Here is an 18787-nt window from a genome sequence, read left to right as displayed (position 1 = left end):
ACGCAGCCAACATCTAGTAATAACAATTATTAAGATAACGAAAAATGATACGAGGGGATAACAAAATATGATAGCAAAATATAAATTGAAAATTAATCTTTTATCTATTATATATTTATAATGGTGATAATAATTGTTAAAATGATTCAAATAAAAATCAAATTTTAAATTTCTACTTCTACACGCTTTGCAGTTGTTATTGCTTGTTAGCACAAGTGTGTAGCTGTTAGGTGTGTACATAATGACATGATCCCTGCCAAATGTATTTATCGAATCGCCTATAAAATCATTTTTGCTAGCATTGTGAGATGCTAAAAAAGCAAAAATATCCCTACTGCATGCCAGTTTCCATATTGTTATGGCAGAAGACGAAGAATTTCCTGGTCGTTTATTGCATCAGGCAAGAACCAACGATATTTTGTTAAAGTTAGCATACATTTTAACATATACCTCAACTTTTTTAAGGTTGCATTGTGGGACAATGTGGACTTTCTTACAGATCTCCTAAAAGATGATGAACATAAAAAATTCATAAATTGCTGTGACTCTTGGGGCCGCACTGCGCTTCATGCAGCATGCACAAATGAAGGTTCCGGTTGTCTAAAAATTCTTCTTGATGCTGGAGGTAATAGTTAACACTGTTATTTTTTTTTAGTTAAAACAAAATTTTAAATGTAATACAAATTTATAGCACAAGTGGACATTCCATGTGGACCTCGAGGCGATTGTAGAGTAGGTATTTTTTAGTTTGTTTAAACCCTTATAATTGTTTATCTTGTTAGTAAATTGTACAACAAAATGTATTGTCTAAACTATACTTTTCATTGCATTGTTGTACTAAAGGTTTTTAGTTTACATAAAAACTATAATAAACTTTATTAAAATTAATTCATTATAATTTGAAGCATATCATTATATTTTACAAATATATTTTTTTTTTTGTATACATATGGTATTTAAAACCGTTATATTCTTATTCTTATTTCAGACAGCATTACATATAAGTGCCCAAATTGGATGTCCTATAAATGTCAAAACTCTTTTAGACTATGAATCAAATGTTTTAATAAAAGATTCTAATGGTCTGACCTCACTTGATATTGCTAATAATGCTGGATTCACAAATTGTAGTCAGTTGCTTAAAGAAGCTACAGGTAAGCAAACATTTAGCAATGTAATAAGAATAATGGTGATACGAATATTATAATAAAATGTTAATATGAATCATTGTCATTTAATAATATAAGGAACGACACTTTTTAGTGTCAGTTTTGGTTGTTGGTCAACCCTGACATGTGTAACCATAATCTATTAGTGCCCCAAAATTATTTGTTTATAATATACAATATTATTATGATAATAATAGTCTGGTAACAATCTAATAACCCGGTCAATAAGTGAATTCTTTTAGAACCTTCTCTAGAATGTACTATATGGGCTAAGCAAAAAAAAATTAGACAAAATACCCGAATCCTGAGGTCTTTTTCAAACTTGAATCTGAGCTATTATTATAAATATAAATGACTATAATTCCACAAAGAATAAGGTATAAAATAACAAGTCAAATGAAAAAGAGTTAAAACACATGAATCACTATTTTGTCTTAAATTGTATTTATATTTATAATTTTTAACTCTTCAAAATTTGTATATACAGATTACTTTTTGTTTCAATCACACCACTGATTTATAATTGAAAATTAATTACAGTAGTCCAGCTTGGTGCATTTCCTTGAGTTAATAAAATATGAATGCATACATTAGTACTGTATGGCTGAAAAACTATAAATCTTTAAGGGTCCCCATTCAATACATATATTATTAATTATTAAAAAATGATTATATTAAGTTTTGTACTGTTACTGTTTATTTAATTTGCCATGTGCAACAATAACATAAGATTTAACCAATTTATTTTAAATTTCAATCAATGACTTTAAATAAAAGTCGTACACATAATTTTTTTCAATTGAGTAAGTTTCGGATGTATTCACGTCACATGTTTTATGCCAACGTTTCGTACTCTTTGCAGAGTCCATCTTCAGGGCAGTAGTGGTCTCGACTGCTCAAATGCCGTGACCATACTGACTGCTGAGCGAAGCAGTTAGGCAATTTTTAACAAAATCTTAATTAAAGGTTAAACTGTGATGTGTAATTATTAGTTCAACAACTAGGACTCTATTTTGGTAGTTAATTTATTTTTTGAACTATTATAGCATCCTTGAAAGCGATTTTAAAATGTTTTTTCATCTTTACGTGTTTAAGCAGACTGAAAATAACTCACTTAATTTTGGTTTTTGAGTAAAAGCACCTATCATAAAATTAAAAGAGAACAATATTCCGGAGGGCAAGACGGTGCGTTTTTTTTCATTACTCCAAGTATAACGCTCAATACATAGTTTAGAAATAACGACTATTTTAACATTTTTAAATGACTGTAACTTTTCAAAAAATAAATTTTAAATATTGTTCTCTTTTAATTTTATAATGGGTGCTTTTACTCTAAAACCAAAATTAAGCGTGTTATTTTCAGTTGGCATAAACATGTTTTACCACTGAAAATCACGACGCCCTCTTAAGTATAAAGTAAGCGATATTAATGCCGGGTTGCATAAACGTTTAATAAACCAATACATATTTAGTGATCCCTTAAACATAATTTAGTGGCCCGTGATTGGTCCTTTAAATTTTAATGCACCATTAAATTTATGCTACCCAGCATTAGAGTTTTAGTTTGTTACGTAGTAAATAAAATATAAAAATGTCAGACTAAGTAGGTATAAAAATCTTAATAATTCATATGATTAAAATCATTTATATATTACTTATTCGTAAATTAAATTTATACATTATTGCTTATTATTATTTTGTTTAAAAAAATATCATATTTTTCATCTGAAGTGATAGAGTGGATAAAGGTGTTGACAATCTCAATAGCTTTTAGGATGCAAAACTTTAGTCTACATATCCAATTACAATATTTAAAAAGTAATAATAATATTTTGATAACACCTTTGTCAACTGTGAATTTCCGAAAAAAATTATTTAAATGTTACAATATTTTGGTTTTTGCTAAAACGTGTAATATATCTTAATACTTTCATTCATCGATTTTGAGGGTTGGTAGTTAGTATATAACCTACTTTTATTATGACCCCTTAAGGGATGGTGGTTAAAGTAGATAACCTTTAATCACTTAAATATATATACACACAGGGTGTCCCACAAAGAATTAACAAATTAAATAACTTTTGTTCTAGTGAATATTTTTTAAATTAATTTGTACTCATTTGTGCTATATAAACACCACGGTTTGTTTTACTTTTTAAAAATTTGTTTGTTACATTTTTTATTTTTAACTCAAGATTTTACTTTCCTCCCATCCTAAACTTTAAACTTAAATAACTTTAAAAGTAGTTATCCAAAACTGGTTGTCGGCCAATCAAAATCTCCAGTAAATTTTTCTTAATAAAATTTAAAATTTTAAAATATAGGTAACCAACAAAATAATTATAGTGTTTATAGATTCATGGAGACTCTTCATTTAGCCACGTACTAAGGTTCTATACAATTTTTACAACTTCAAATTGTGAAAGATAATAATAACATTTAAACGCATTTAATAATCTATACCATTAAAATCGTATAATTATCAATCGGAATTTTTATTTAAACATTGTTGTAAGAATAAAAAAAGATTCCTTAATGAACTAATCATCAACATATGGCGTATAATCATATGGGATGGCCAAACAATTTAATCTCGAACTTAATTACTATTATTTAAACACGTTCTGATAAATAAGAATTCTTTCATGGCCATAAATACAATCCCATATAATGTCGTACCCATTATTTTTTAACTTCATGGTGAAACTGAGAAGGTATTGATTTTACAATGATGTTTTTTTATAGTTGTTTACAATGGTTAACTTTGAAAAGTTCGCTCTTAAAAACGGAAAACTTGCATTGTGTAAGGTATATTTAGGAAGCCTGAATTAATAATTAATACTTAACAAGGCTCTTTAGATATAATTTGTCTATGATACATTATACATTTTTTAAAACTGTCATTCCCGCTTTATCCCGGGAAATATACATTTTACAAAAAAAAAACAGCACAGTGAAAACGGGCTGTAGTAATAGTAGTATCGAGAGAGGCCTGAAGGAATTACTTTTAAGAAAATTTAATATTAGTATTTTTTAAATATTTGAAAAATATTTAAAACAATATATTTATGTTATAAAAATAGCTTCACGATATTTTGGAATCATTAATATAAATATTTTGACAAAATTACTATCAAGTAAACGCTTTGATGTGAATTTATCGATGGCAAAATTATAAATTATCAATAGAAAATAGAAATCAATATCAAGGATAAATTGTGTGTATATAGCTGTGTTAGTTCGTGTTATTCCTTAAAAAAAAGTTTGATAACTGATTTGAAAATCGTACAACAAATGCTTTAGCCTCTACACATCAGTGTAAAGTAGTCGATACACGATTAATTTAATATATTGATCAATACCTATTTGATATTGTCCATAATGTTGATCGTGTTTTAGCTATATTGAAGAATGGATAGACCCGTTAATTAAATACCTAATTAACTAATATAAACTATTATCTCTAAGTGGGGATAGTTTTTGGTTATTCTGGAGAGGTATGGTTGGTCGCGTTAATTTGTGTATTCCTTACATTAATACTCGAAATACACAAAATGTATAAGAATACACGGATATTATTATCCATTCGTTAGCTTGGATTCGCGTATTTTTATGTACATTTGAATTACGATTATCCCAAACAAATGTAGAAGTAGGTACTATACTCTATAGTTTCGGAATGTTATACCGTTCAAAGTTAAAAAATATGTTTAACTGTGGATCAAATCTTAAAAAAGCTACGCGCACAGTCTACTAATATTAAATTAATAAAAGCTAAACACAACAAAAAATATATACAGCAAAAACCACTGTACAGTAAGAAATTATCACAGAGGGGTCTAGGTGGAAATCTAATATTATACCTAATAGGTTTAGTATCTAAATTCTAAGGAAAAGGTTACTGCCAAAACTACATAGTACATTTAGTGATTTTAAGGATTCCGGTTAGCTTTTTTTTTCAGCAGGTCGATGGGTTTAAAATCCACTTCATTCGTTAGTTATATAATGTTTATAACTCAATGCTTACACGGTTCGGTTGTAAAAACGGAAAACCACGACCGGATCGGGGTATAAAGTAAAAACGATTAGGTATTGTTTCTCGCGCAGTAACTGCAACCTATAACGTTAATCACATTACAGCGGTTTTACTACGAAACAGACGGAGAAAGTGAAAATTAGTTTTCCATAGAGCTTACACCAGAGGTTCGTCGAGTTATGATGTCGTATAGAGTCGAGATGTAATATAATTCGTACATATTAAGATTTTTTAGATTTTTAAAGCTAACAAACAATAGTTTTCCGTATTGCATTTAAACCGAATACTACGATATAAATTACTCATAATTATTAACCTATATTATATGGACCGATATACACATAGGTATATCGGTATTATACCCGTGTATATGACAGCTCGGTTTTATTTATGTATAAATATACAGTTTCCGTTAAAATTCGAACGTGTTACATTTCACGGGATCGCGGTTTTTACGTGGAAATAAAATACATAGTGCGGGGAATGTGATCTCATTATTGTGTGCGCGAATTGTGTTTGTGTGTGTGCGAATATTTTCTCACACAAGTTATTATCTATATACTCGTATAATAATGTATGTACGTTTTTCGGCGACAATAACTGTTGAATAGTTTTTGAAAATGGAATGTACGCGTTTTTCGATACGTTTGCGCGACAAGGTCTCTGCCGGTCCACGCTAGATCAGTCACGGCATATTTTTACGCTGGAAATTTCTATTGCTGCTTACATTGTATTATTATATTGCACGTTTTTCTGTCCACGGTCTCTCGCTTTATTGCGCCAGCACAGTTGTACAGTATACGTCCGTTTGAAATCAAACTTCTAGGTCCCAAGTCCTGTAACACCAAACCGCGTGCCGTAGATTCCTAAATAATAACGGCGAATTATTAGTAATACAAATATTATATTATAGTGTTTAAAGTATAAACATTTTGAATTTGTTCGTACCCGATAATTTTCGGCGCGTGTTTGTTGGTCGCTCCCGCTGCCAGCTGCGCACCTAAGTATACATTGCAATGATACGAAAATGTTCAGTTGGTTAATGCCAAACGGTAGTCCGTTCATAAACAAGTGTTTGAAAATAGAAACAGGTGTCGATGTATGCGCCTATTTTATTAACGAGACCAAACGATACGGTAAGACATCACGCAAAATATTATTGTATATTGACTTGCTTTTCTGGTGAATCATCATACAAATGAACGTGGTGGGAAAATATTTTTTTGGGGTTTAGAAAATGAATTTTAGAATGACGGGCGATTTGTGCGAAAAAATCGCCAAATATTTCAGCTTTGTGAATGATCCTCATGACGTTGTATATTTTTTAGATGCATGGGAAGAATCACAAAATGAAGTACATATGTCACTTCGAGATGCCATCTGCAGAGGAGATTTTAATGCAGTCAGAACTATTTTGTCAGAACTTGGTAATAACGCCGAATTTGTCATCAATATGGCACCCAATGGTAGCTCCACACTCTTATACTGGTTAGTAAACTATATATACCAATATATATTTTTTTTTGAAGACAAGTTTTACCAAATTTATAAGTCATTTAGTTTAACTTTTATATTATTTTTTCATCATGACAAATACAAAAAGGTCCTGTATCAAATTACTCTTATTTTTACTAATATAGGAGTTGTATTATGTTACTTATGTGTATTTGCAATTTTTTTAGTGCCTGTGAACTGGGTAGAAAAGACCTAGTTAAGCTGTTAATCGACCATAAAGCGGATGGTAAAATACATCCTGTTACACGATACTCCCCCCTTTATATAGCTGCCTTCAAAGGGAAAAAAGATATTGTCGAATTACTTCTCAAGGTATTTAAACAAATTATTTATAATTTGTAATCATAATTACTAATATTCTTAAAATATTTATTTTTAGAAATATCCCGACCTTGTTCGTCAAACTACTGTTGAAAAATGGTTACCTATTCATGCAGCATGCATAAACGGAAACATACAGGTTTTGGAACTTCTAATGAAGTACCCATACCCATCTAATTTGTTTATTAAATTAAGGTAAGTCCTAAACAAACATTTTTTTTTAATTAAAAATATATGTGTTAAATAAAATTGAATTATAGAAAGGATAATTGGGAGTATGATGTTCCGTTTGATGTAAATTCTAAAGATGTCAATGGTCAAACTGTTCTCTATTTATCATGTCTGTTAGGAAACATAAAAATAGTTGATGTCTTATTGAAGTATCAAGTGAGAGCTGTTAAGGTACGACAATTATAATAGTTGATTGTTACAATTATAGTTTAGGAAAAAATTTAGATAAACTGTTAGTTACTAAAATTGAGTACTAGAGATAATACCTAAATATTTTTACTAATCATTTTAATTTAACTGTTAAAACATTGCATAATTTCTTAATATATTTTATTTAGGTTAATGGTGCTGATGGATCGTCTCCAAAAGAATCTATGAATGATTTGTCAAAACGAAATCGCATTTCAGAAGGAATCCAGTCAATTGTATCTCGTCTAAGGGGAAATCCAAATAAAGAAATAGACTTAAATGAGAAAAACTTGAAGCCAGTAGAAATTAATATTTATTGTAATGAAGAAGCTCCAGAAACTGCTCTTCATGTTGCTGTTCGTAATGGACATAGAGATGTTGTTGCAGCATTACTTGAAGCTAGTGCAGATCCTAATGTACTCACATTGCCTCCATCTGCTGACTATAAAGTATATAAATGTTCATTATACATTTTAAAGTCAAGTGTTATTGATGTAATGTATTTGTTGTTTATAGCAAAGAAATGATGAAGTTCATGAGGCTGGTTGTAGTTCCCTAACTTTAGCGTGTAGAAAAGGAGATGTGGCTATTGTCGAATTGTTATTAAAACATGGTGCTAGGGATGATGAAGGTAAGGCACTTGCGGCCGCAATGTCTATAAGAAATCAATTTTTGATTACCACACTACTCGGAACTAAAGCATTTGCTGACCCTGAGCACAAAATTAACAAAAAAGCGATGACTGATAATATTGCTTCACAATTTGGCGGTCTATCGAGTTTAACGTACAGTAATATATTTCCTAGCACGCCAGTTATGATTAATTGGCATAGTCAACGATGTAAGCTTGAATGCATTAAATCACAATGGCTGGTGAGAACTTTGTTTTGTTTAATACTTTAACGGATAGCATTTATTTATCTTTGTACATATATACATTTTTTAGATTGACGCAGCTCTTCATATTAATCCAAGACTGAAAATGAACCCCCGAAGTAGAGAAATTGTTTTATTTGCCATAACTCGATTAGACATATCAAACAACTCACTCACACAAATTCCTGCTATTATTTTTCAATTACAAAGTCTTAGATATTTGAATTTGGCACAAAATAAGATAGAAAAACTACCAGACTTTAACACTAGTCAAGTAACTTCTCCAACAACTAAAAAAATTTCAAAACTTTACAAATCCGTTTACACGGCTAGTGTTTTAGAAGAACTTTATTTACAAGTATGTATTCACTGTCAAATTTGTATTGTTTATTCATCTTGAATATAAAATTATATGTTTCTACTTCCAGGATAACAGACTCGATAAGATTCCAGATGATCTTTTCCGATTACCTTCATTAACTACACTAGATTTATCAAATAATAAACTTCATTCTGTGCCATTTCAAATGTGGCGATCGCCCAAGCTCAAAGATTTTAATTTGTCGTTTAACCTAATTAAAGAACTTCCTTATGCTCAGTCAGAGCAAGAAGCTAAAAGTTTACGTGAACGATCAGTTAGTCGAGCTCCGTTGTTAGATAATAGCTATGAAGTTAAAATAACTGATGTTATTGATATAGACAACGAGTATGTATAACAGTATTTGCATAATTTTTTTTACATTTTATTTATTAACATAAATCTTGTTTATCTGTAGAAGTATTCCATTAGTTCATTATAATGTTTGGAACCGTACAGTTGAAATAATGGAACAGATTTCAAGAACTGATGAAACTTCTGAGATTAAATCCAATAGCTCTCAATTATCATCACTAAATCTTTCACATAATAGATTTAGTTCTATACCGCCTGTGTTATCGTGTTTGGCAGTTAATTTAACTCGGCTTAATTTATCATACAATTGGTAGTGTACAATTTTTTTTAACAATTTGGATCTATAAATTTATACACTTTTTTTTTTGCAGTTTGAGGACTATGAGTTATGTGACATCATATCCCAGCTCACTCAAACAGTTGGATTTAAGCCATAACAAAATATGTGTCTGGCCAAGTTTGCCCCAAATCAACTTGGAAGATACTTCACCAGACCAAGAAAATATTTTATGTTACAGACTAGAAACCGGTCAAGTTCCTAAGTCCACTATACCATCAAAAATACGCACCAGTAAGTGAAAATAAAATACTATTAAAAAAAGAGTTTTGCAATAAAATCTAATATTACGATTGGATAATATAGGCCGAAAAATGTCATTACGAGCCAGTATTTTAAATCGAGTATGTTCTCATAGACGGCATTTAAGGCTTGAAAATCTGAGAACACTCATTTTGGCTGATAATTGTGTTAAAAGAATACAATTATCAACTGATGATGATGGGTACATTTCCGTTTCAAATGATTCAGCTGACGAATTGGATGATTGGGTAAATCGTTTTTATATTTAAAAAATAGTCACATTTTTTAGTGTATATGTTTCTGATGTAGGATACTAATGCAACAACATTGGGTCATTCGAGATCAAAATTAATTTTCCCTAACTTGAGTATGTTAGACCTGAGTAACAACCAATTAAAAGAAATCCCATCCAACATAAACGAACTAATCAACTTATCAGTCTTAAATATAAGTGGAAATAAAGGTAAAACACTTTTTTTTTATTGTTAATTATGTTATTAAAGTTAATAATATGAAAGCAGTTATATTAAATATTGAAATTATTTTCTAGAAGTTGCAGAGTTACCTCCTCAAATGGGATTATTGTCACGATTGTGGAATTTAAATACAAGAGGATGTAACCTACAGGAGCCACTGAAATCCATGATTGATTCAAATAAATATAAAACAATGGATGTTATTGGCTATTTAAAATCAGTTCTTGAAGATGCTAAGCCCTATGCTCGCATGAAGCTAATGATTGTTGGAGTTCAAGGAATTGGTAAAACTTCGTTGCTAAACCAGCTGCGTCTCGAGGGTACCGGAAGCTATAAAAAGAAACCTGTAGATGTTAGTTATAAAACGTTTAAGTTAAATTACTTTTTTAGCTTTGATGCAAACTTGAAAAGGTATAGTTTAATGCAATGATGTTGGTATTTTTTAATCAGCATGACCGATTTTTTCATGTAGCAAGTCTATAGATCAGAAATTGTACCTATGAGGTACATTATAAGGCCTAAAGTAGAAGTAGACTTTTTTCGTTTCAAACTCAAGAAAAAAATGCTAAAAATGTACACATTTTTCAACTAAAAATTACAATGCTTTATAACTTTTTTAACAAAAATTCGAAATGAGTTCCAAACTTGTGTGGGATTTCTTTAGATATAGTACACCATCAATATTGTAAACCCCAGAAAATATAAATGAACTTCTCCCTGAGAAAGGGTAGGAACTTTTTAAAGTGTAGTTTAGGACTTAAGATCTGAAAATTAAACTGATCTCTAGTGATCTATAGTAGATCTATAATGACCCTGTAAGATGCATACATTTTACTGGCAACATTTATCTTCTCGTAAATCAATTTCCGTGGTTGCCAGTAAGTAAATGCCTACCTAACAAATTCATTTGGCTATCCCTATATATATATAGGGATAGCCAAATATATCCCTATATATATATCCCTATATATATCCTTATATCCTTATATTATTATTTAAACATTTAATATTGTCACTAGCTGTTTATGTTAATTTATTTTTATTTTCATTGATATTTGACCAATGTAATAAAAGATGTTTTTCTTTTAGACATATATTTTACATATATTGACGTATACATAATATTAGTATGCTAGTAGTTTTGTTAGATTTTTTTTAATATTTAAAACATTACATAAGAACTAGTCTAAATTATTAACAAATTTTGTAACTATTATTATTATTATTGTAACTATTTATATTAGTAAATTGGGCATGTACTTAATAACAACTTAAAAAGTAATTAAATTACATTACCATTTTTTTTTTTTAAATTTCGAAATCTATACTTACTCTTTTTTATTAAGTAAAATCAATTAAGACTATTATAAACACATTTATTGTCTATAAAATTGTTCGTATTAATATTGAATAGTTTTTACCATTTACAGTTTTGCATCAAAGTGTTTTTTGGAAATTTATTATATCACTTTCAGTTTGATATTTCCTAAAGACTTGTAACCTCTCAGACCTTAATATTCTCCATCCTCAAAGCCCCAACCACAGTGCAAGCTTTTTTAAACATAATTTTTTTCATAGCATTGGGCCAAACGTATGGGTAATAAAAATATAAATCAAAAGACAAACAAAGGAACAAATATTTCTACAGTAGGCGTTGATATTGGTGATTGGGTGTACGAAAAGAAAATTCGAGGCAATTCTCAGTATGGTCCAGTAATGTTCAGAACTTGGGATTTTGGTGGCCAAAATGAATACTATGCTACTCATCAATACTTTTTATCAAAAAGAAGTTTATATATTGTTGTATGGAAAATCCCTGATGGTCACCGAGGAATTGCAGAAATTTTGCAGTGGCTGGTTAACATACAAGTAATTTTAGTTAAATTTTAAATTGTTAATACATTTGAAATATATTGATAATAAATTCATATTTAATCTTTTATAGGCTCGAGCTCCTAATTCTCCTGTAATAATCGTAGGCACTCATTATGATGTAATGAGCAACAAGTCACCAGAATACAACTCAGAAATTTTACAACAATTAATAAGAGATAGGTTCATAAACATAGTAGATGCTGAAAAATATGGACTACCTAGAGTGTTAGACACAATTGAAATTAGTTGCAAAACAAAACATAACATTAAGTTGTTATGTAATATTATTTATGACACTGTATTTAGTCTGAGATCACCTGGTAAACTACAATTATTTTTCTCCTATTACTTTGTATTATTATTCATATTAATTTGTTTGTTTAATCAATTTTTAGGAAGCAAAGAACTTTTGCTTGAACAAAGAGTTCCGGCTACTTATTTAGCTCTTGAGGACATTGTGAGTCATATAGGAAATGAAAGGCGTCTCGCAGGCCTCGACCCAGTATTAAATCTAGATCAATTTAGAACTGCAGTTAATGCAGAAATGGTTTCTAGATTTCATAAATCTTTCCGAGATATGGCTGAACTAAACCAAGCAATTTTATTTTTACATGAGAATGGTTTGTATTCATTATTTTTTTGGTTTAGATAAGAATAAAAATATATTTAATAATTTGAAATGTATTAATTTTAGGTGTATTGTTACATTATGATGATGCCACTTTAAAAGATCTTTATTTTTTAGACCCACAATGGTTATGTGATATGCTTGCACATGTAGTGACAATTAGAGAAATTAATCCTTTCGCTCGTTCTGGTATTATGAAACTTGATGATCTTAAAATTGTTTTAAAATCCTCGACGTGTACTAGAGAATATGTGGTCAACTTGCTCAATAAATTTGAAGTAGCTTTAACTTGGGATAGTAGATCACTATTAATACCATCACTGTTGCCATCTGAAGATGATATGTATGGACAAAGAACTCAACCAGTTTTGATAAAAGTTCCTATCAAATCAAAATGTCGTAAATTAAGAACTTCAATTCATCCTCCGTTAGAAGATTTCATAGAAATTGGAGAAAATATAACTAGCCGTTCTGATCCAGAAGTCTCTGTGCGACGCCTTTTGCTGATGTCTTATTTCCCATCGGGTTTCTGGTCTCGTTTGATTACTCGTATGCTCGGTGACGATGCAATCATTGAAGTAATACGAAAGTTCTTTACTCCGTCAGAAGTCAATGGTGACAATTTTGTATGTTCGGATTTTCAATCAAACTTTGACTGGGTACTATGGCAAACTGGAATTGAATTGAAATTTGCTAACAAAATCACGCTGTTTCGTATGAAGGAAGTTTTACAGAGAAATTATCCAATAAATTACAGGCAACTTAGGTTCCAGCTCTATCAAGAAACTGCATGGTATGATATATCAATAAAAACATCATCTATTCTAGAAGCATATTTACCTCTTGATACTGTTATTGTAAAGAGACCAATAAAAAATAAAAACGAAGAAGACATAGGGTTTAGAGCAATTGTATTGGATCCGTCTTCTGTACAAGCAGCGAAACTGTTAGCCTTGGTGGTAGATCATATAGATGTTTTGTTGGAAGACTGGTATCCTACACTAGGCACTCGATTTGTTCATACATCTGAAGGAAAATGTTTAGTAACGAGATTGGTTCCTTGCCCTAGATGTTTAGTTGGAAGTGTGGAAACCGACAATGTTCCAATTGATGTTAAATACGAAAACGAAAAATCAAATAACGTTGAACATTTATCGAAAGAGTTTTTAAAAAAAGAATTAGACACTAAAAATGCTGTACGTAAATCACAAGAAAGCTATAACGGATCAGACGGTGGTGATAGCGGAGTTGGACACGATAGCCCACAGTCTAGTAGAAAAGTGTCAGTTGATGGTCAACTCTTAATTTCGGATGAACAAGTCGATGGTGAAATTCATTATGGGTGGACAGTTGAAGATTGTATACTTGCTGCATCGTCAGTTGATAAATTATGTGTAGTATGCCCTAAACATGGAGATTTGCCATTAGCACAAGTTGCTCCTGATACAGTAAGAGACAATTGTTTTTGACGTCTATGTATTTTTTATTGATATTTGGTCATTTGTTAATGCATCAAATTAAAATGTAGGTTTTTTTGGATCTGGGACAAGAGCTAGTTATTAAAGACAAAGACATTATACGAGGTAAATTATTGGGGCGAGGAGCATTTGGATTTGTTTTTCGAGGCGTCTGCAAAGGTAAACGACCCGGAGATAGTATTCAAATTGCTATAAAAATGCTACAACCTGTAATGCCAGGACCAAATGCTAGCCAGTCCGCATTAATTGCATATAAGGTAAGTTCAATTGAAATTATTGCAATAATAATAATACAAGCACAAATCATGTTTTATGCACGCGTCGCCTAAGCAATTCCCGCAGGTTACAGATTTTTAGATTTTTTTTTTTTAATAAAATTGAATGTTATATATTAAATATAAAATATCAACTTTTCACTGGCTCGGTTAAATATTAGGAGAATTTAGGGTATTTATTTTTTTTTTATCAAAAGAAATATAAGAAAATGTTCCACGAGCACAATAAATGTCTTTTACTACCCCCCTTAAAACTGCTAATAATACTATTCTTGGCAGCTAGCACTCTGTCATACACTCTCTGGAGTATTTAAAAAACATACCTAGTTAATTCTTAGAATAGTCAATTTTGTACACAAATATTATAATCCAATAAATCAGTGCTCTCTTATGGGAATAGTGGCCGAGTGGACTAGGGCAGCAGTCCAATGCGCGCACTGTCGCTGGTTCAAAGCCGGTCTTCTCTCACAGGTGGCATCTCTCACTGGGCAGGATTTGTCTAAGGCAAAAGAACGCCCCCCCCCCAAAAAAAAAACTTGGCAGGAACCTGCGGATGCCCAGATAAAGTTCTGTCAAACAGGCGTCCGATTAAGGCCTTCTGGCCTACTCCCGGACCCATACAATTTTAACAATGTACATACTATGTTCACGTCTTTTGTTTTAAAATATTCTTGTTTTCAACTATATTATTTTATAGTTAAAGGTTTGAAGATAAGAATTATATTTAGTCAGGTATATATAATTTTAGCACCCTCTGAAATGTAGGTCTAGTTGCGCCTATGTCCTGGACATAAGTGCCATATGGAAGAAAAAAAGGTCCCTTTTTTTTCACTTTTTTTTTTGTGTGTTTATATTTAGGGAGCTCAAGCTAAGTGGGATCGTGACCCGTTACAATACACTTGTAAGTCGTATTGTAGTGCAAGACAAGAGTTAAACATCATGTTGAATCTAAGACATCCAAATATTGTACCATTACTGGGTGTCTGTACAAAACCTCTGGCTCTTATACTGGATCTCGCACCGATAGGAGCTTTGGATCAAATATTAAGAAATTATCGTAGATCTGGCACAAGATTTGACCCCCACGTTTTGCAACAAATAGTGTTTCAAACGGCAAAAGCATTGGAATATTTGCATCAACAACGGATTATCTACAGGGATTTAAAAAGTGAAAATGTACTTGTTTGGTCTATTCCAGTGCCACTGCAAGATCCTTTTGCCGTTACTACACACATTAAGATGGCAGATTATGGTTTGTACAATAGTAATCTATTTAACAATTTTAAATGTTCTGTTAAATTATAATTAAATGTTCATCTTTATATACAGGTATAAGTCGTTTATCATTGCCATCAGGCACTAAAGGTTTTGGTGGTACAGAAGGTTTTATGGCCCCGGAAATAATAAAATATAATGGTGAAGAGGAGTATACAGAAAAAGTTGACTGTTTTTCTTTTGGTATGTTTGTTTACGAGTTATTAACAATGCATCAGCCTTTTGAAAACCACGAATCTGTAAAAGAGAGCATATTAGAAGGTCATAGGCCAGCATTAACATTTAGAGTAAGTCAGATTGTAAGCACTATGATCTTAGCTACATAACAATTTTTTTTTAATTTTTCATACTTTGAATTTAAAGGAAACGGCCTATCCAAGTTATTTACTTGATTTGATGGCTGTATGTTGGTCACAAAGTCCAAAAGATCGACCATCAGCCAGTCAAATAGTTTCTATAGTGTCGGCTCCAGAATTCACACACTTGTATGATGTTGTGTCTTTAAGTCATTCGGCAGATGTTGTAGCTTGTACTTCCTTACCATTACCATTGAGTAAGTAAAATTGGACTTTCAAAATAAATATAATTTGAAAATAATAAGTACATGAATGTTTAAATACAAACTAGAGTAACTTGTGAAAAATATTATAATTTATTAAAATGACCCTATCCACAAAAATAATATGTATATGCTACAAGTGTAATATTTTTGTGGATTGGGTCATTTTGATTAATTACATGAATGAATTAAAAGATAAATGAATCATTAATGTTAAGTGATTCTTTAAACATCAAATAGTCACCAGTGTTTGGGTTATTAAACATTTATTCTTTTTTTTTTTTGTGTATATGTACCCCAGCATTGGCAACTATTATTACTTAATATTAATTATACTGCCCAGCTAGCCTAGAAGGCCGTATATGCTATTTTAATAGTTTCGAGAAAAGAAAATTTTTTAAAAAAAAATTTGGAATGAGTGTAAACATGTACATATAACCATTCTATGATTTACAAAGAATCTACAGCAGATCATTTTGATAAGAACATAAAAAATACGCCTTTAAGCTCTTAATAATTCTTTATAAAAATTATTTTTTTTAATATTTGGTATATACCGCCTTTTTTGTTAGCAGGTCAGTATTGAGTATACCTACCAATCATGTTTGTATAAATTGTATTTTTATATGATAATTAACATGATCATATTTTTTTCTGTATAGGTGAAGATGATGAGATAACTGGTGATGAAATATGGTTACCGTGCACTAATGGAAAACTTGATCGATTAGCATTCAGCAATACAAATTGGTTTCATTACAGAAGCAAGAAAACTGCCCATAAAGTTACAGCCATCTGTACAATTGATGAGTTTAGTGTTTGGTTGGGTGACGCTGAAGGACAAATACACGCTTATTCGTAAGTTATGTGTATAAATATTTTGAAACTGTGTGTTAAATTTATTCCAATTTCAATGTTTAGGAGTAATGACTGCAAGTATATATTTAGTTACAAATTAATATCTGATGATCAAGAAGTCGGAGTGAAATGTATAGCGTCACTTAAGGATAGACACAGAGTAGCAGTTGGCTTAGAAAATGGTAGAATATTTCTTGTTCGAAGCGATATGTCACCCCTTGCTCCAACCATGGGCGAAGGAAGTTTTGTAATGAGTGAATTAGGCAGCTCTACCGTGTTGTTTTGTTTTATTGCTGTTAATAACAATAAGTAAGTTGTAAGAATGTATTTTTGTTTTGCCATACTATTGGTCGTTCATTTTTCAGAACGTGTGAATTATGGTGCGGTGAAGATAATGGTCGAATATCAGTTTACACTATTAAGCAGAATGTAGCTATAAATTATGAAGTCCTGGAACACTTTAATAGTACAGGTTTGGAGGCCCAAGTGATGTCATTGAATTCTTCTTCTGATCATAATTTAGTATGGTCTTATGTACATCCTGGTTAGTGTCATTGAAGTCTTATTACTCAGATCGTAAAATATAACAGTTAAGTTTTTTACAGGATGTATAATTTATCAATGGAATGTGAAAACTAGAAAAATTTTGAACAAACTAGATTGTTCTAAACTTATTCCGTGCTCAGAAAGTTTAAAATCAATTAGTATAGAAGAACGATTAAGTCCGGGAAAGTGTCAGGTAAATTAAAAATTCATAAGAACATTTTTTTCAGCAAACAATTTTAAGTTGGTAGTAATAATATGAAATATATTACAGATAACTAGCGTGTGTACAGTTGGCGATGAACTTTATTTGGGCACGGCTTGGGGATGTATTGTAGTAGTTGAACAAGAAACTGCAAGACCCATTACAGTGTTTAGACCGTACGAACAAGAAGTAAAATGTATAACAGCTGCTAGCGAAGGAAATACAGTAATCAGTATTGGTAATGGGTACAGAAGTTTATTGAAAAGATATTTGTCACATTGTAATGACATGGCCGATGTAATGGGTACTACATTTGCAATAATGTGGTCTACTCGTAATTGGAGTTCTTATTAAAGCTAATAGACTACTAAATCTTGATCGCCAAAACATAGTTTGAAATAAAAAATGTTCAGTTTGTCTAGATATTAAATATGGCATGTAATTAAATAATTAAAGGCAAAACATCTGATGAACACACAAAAAAAAAAGGTATAACAATACATGATCATTAAACATCATTACTAAAGCATAATACGATTCAATGCTTGTAAATAATAACTTAAACACATGATCCTAAAACATTATGTATATATATAAAAAAAAATTATTTGTTATCTTAGAAATTTGTTTGTGAATTATTGTTATTTATTGTTTTATTGATTACTTCTTTATAATCAGAATTTCAGTGATAAGTTTTATTATTGTATATTTCTTTACAAGTAAACATGTTGGATTCTACTAGTTTTTCAAAAATATTATTTGAGGTTTAAACAATTTATTTTGTTATTATGTTTTTTTTTCACTCCAAGTGTTGATGTGTTAAGTTACATTATTAGCCCAAAATTAATCTACATATTACCTATACATTTTTGCATGGCTTATTTTTTAGATAATTTTTTGTGATAAATTAATATCCTAACTAAAAAACATCCTATTAATTATATATTTTTATTTAATTTTAATGAGTTTTTTTCAAATGTATTTCTATCTAAGTATTACAAGCCGAGTATTATTAATTAATACAT

At 30.5% G+C, this 18787-nt stretch overlaps 1 protein-coding gene across 1 annotated transcript; it reads left to right on the top strand.

The window, feature by feature from the left end:
• Positions 1–103: 103 nt before the first annotated feature.
• LOC126835172 (leucine-rich repeat serine/threonine-protein kinase 1) lies at positions 104–18652 on the top strand. Its single transcript, XM_050567509.1, has 30 exons — positions 104–400; positions 466–625; positions 692–732; positions 989–1154; positions 6534–6693; positions 6888–7032; positions 7100–7236; positions 7302–7443; positions 7611–7910; positions 7978–8334; positions 8408–8695; positions 8766–9043; positions 9114–9320; positions 9382–9581; positions 9654–9838; positions 9900–10053; positions 10141–10418; positions 11645–11935; positions 12012–12261; positions 12337–12561; positions 12636–14017; positions 14098–14304; positions 15181–15574; positions 15652–15884; positions 15961–16150; positions 16819–17014; positions 17078–17323; positions 17380–17558; positions 17620–17753; positions 17832–18652. The coding sequence occupies exons 1-30, from the start codon at positions 359–361 to the stop codon at positions 18114–18116; spliced, it is 7452 nt and encodes a 2483-aa protein (XP_050423466.1). The 5' UTR covers positions 104–358; the 3' UTR covers positions 18117–18652.
• The last annotated feature ends 135 nt before the right edge of the window (positions 18653–18787 follow it).

This window comes from Adelges cooleyi, unplaced genomic scaffold (assembly GCF_023614345.1).
Source record: "Adelges cooleyi isolate 19-005CV unplaced genomic scaffold, UGA_ACOO_1.1 ACOO_flye_CR_arks_rails_tigmint_CR_PRNA_23, whole genome shotgun sequence".
NCBI classification, from domain to species: Eukaryota; Metazoa; Arthropoda; class Insecta; order Hemiptera; family Adelgidae; genus Adelges; species Adelges cooleyi.
This window is presented reverse-complemented; position numbering and strand designations above follow the sequence as displayed.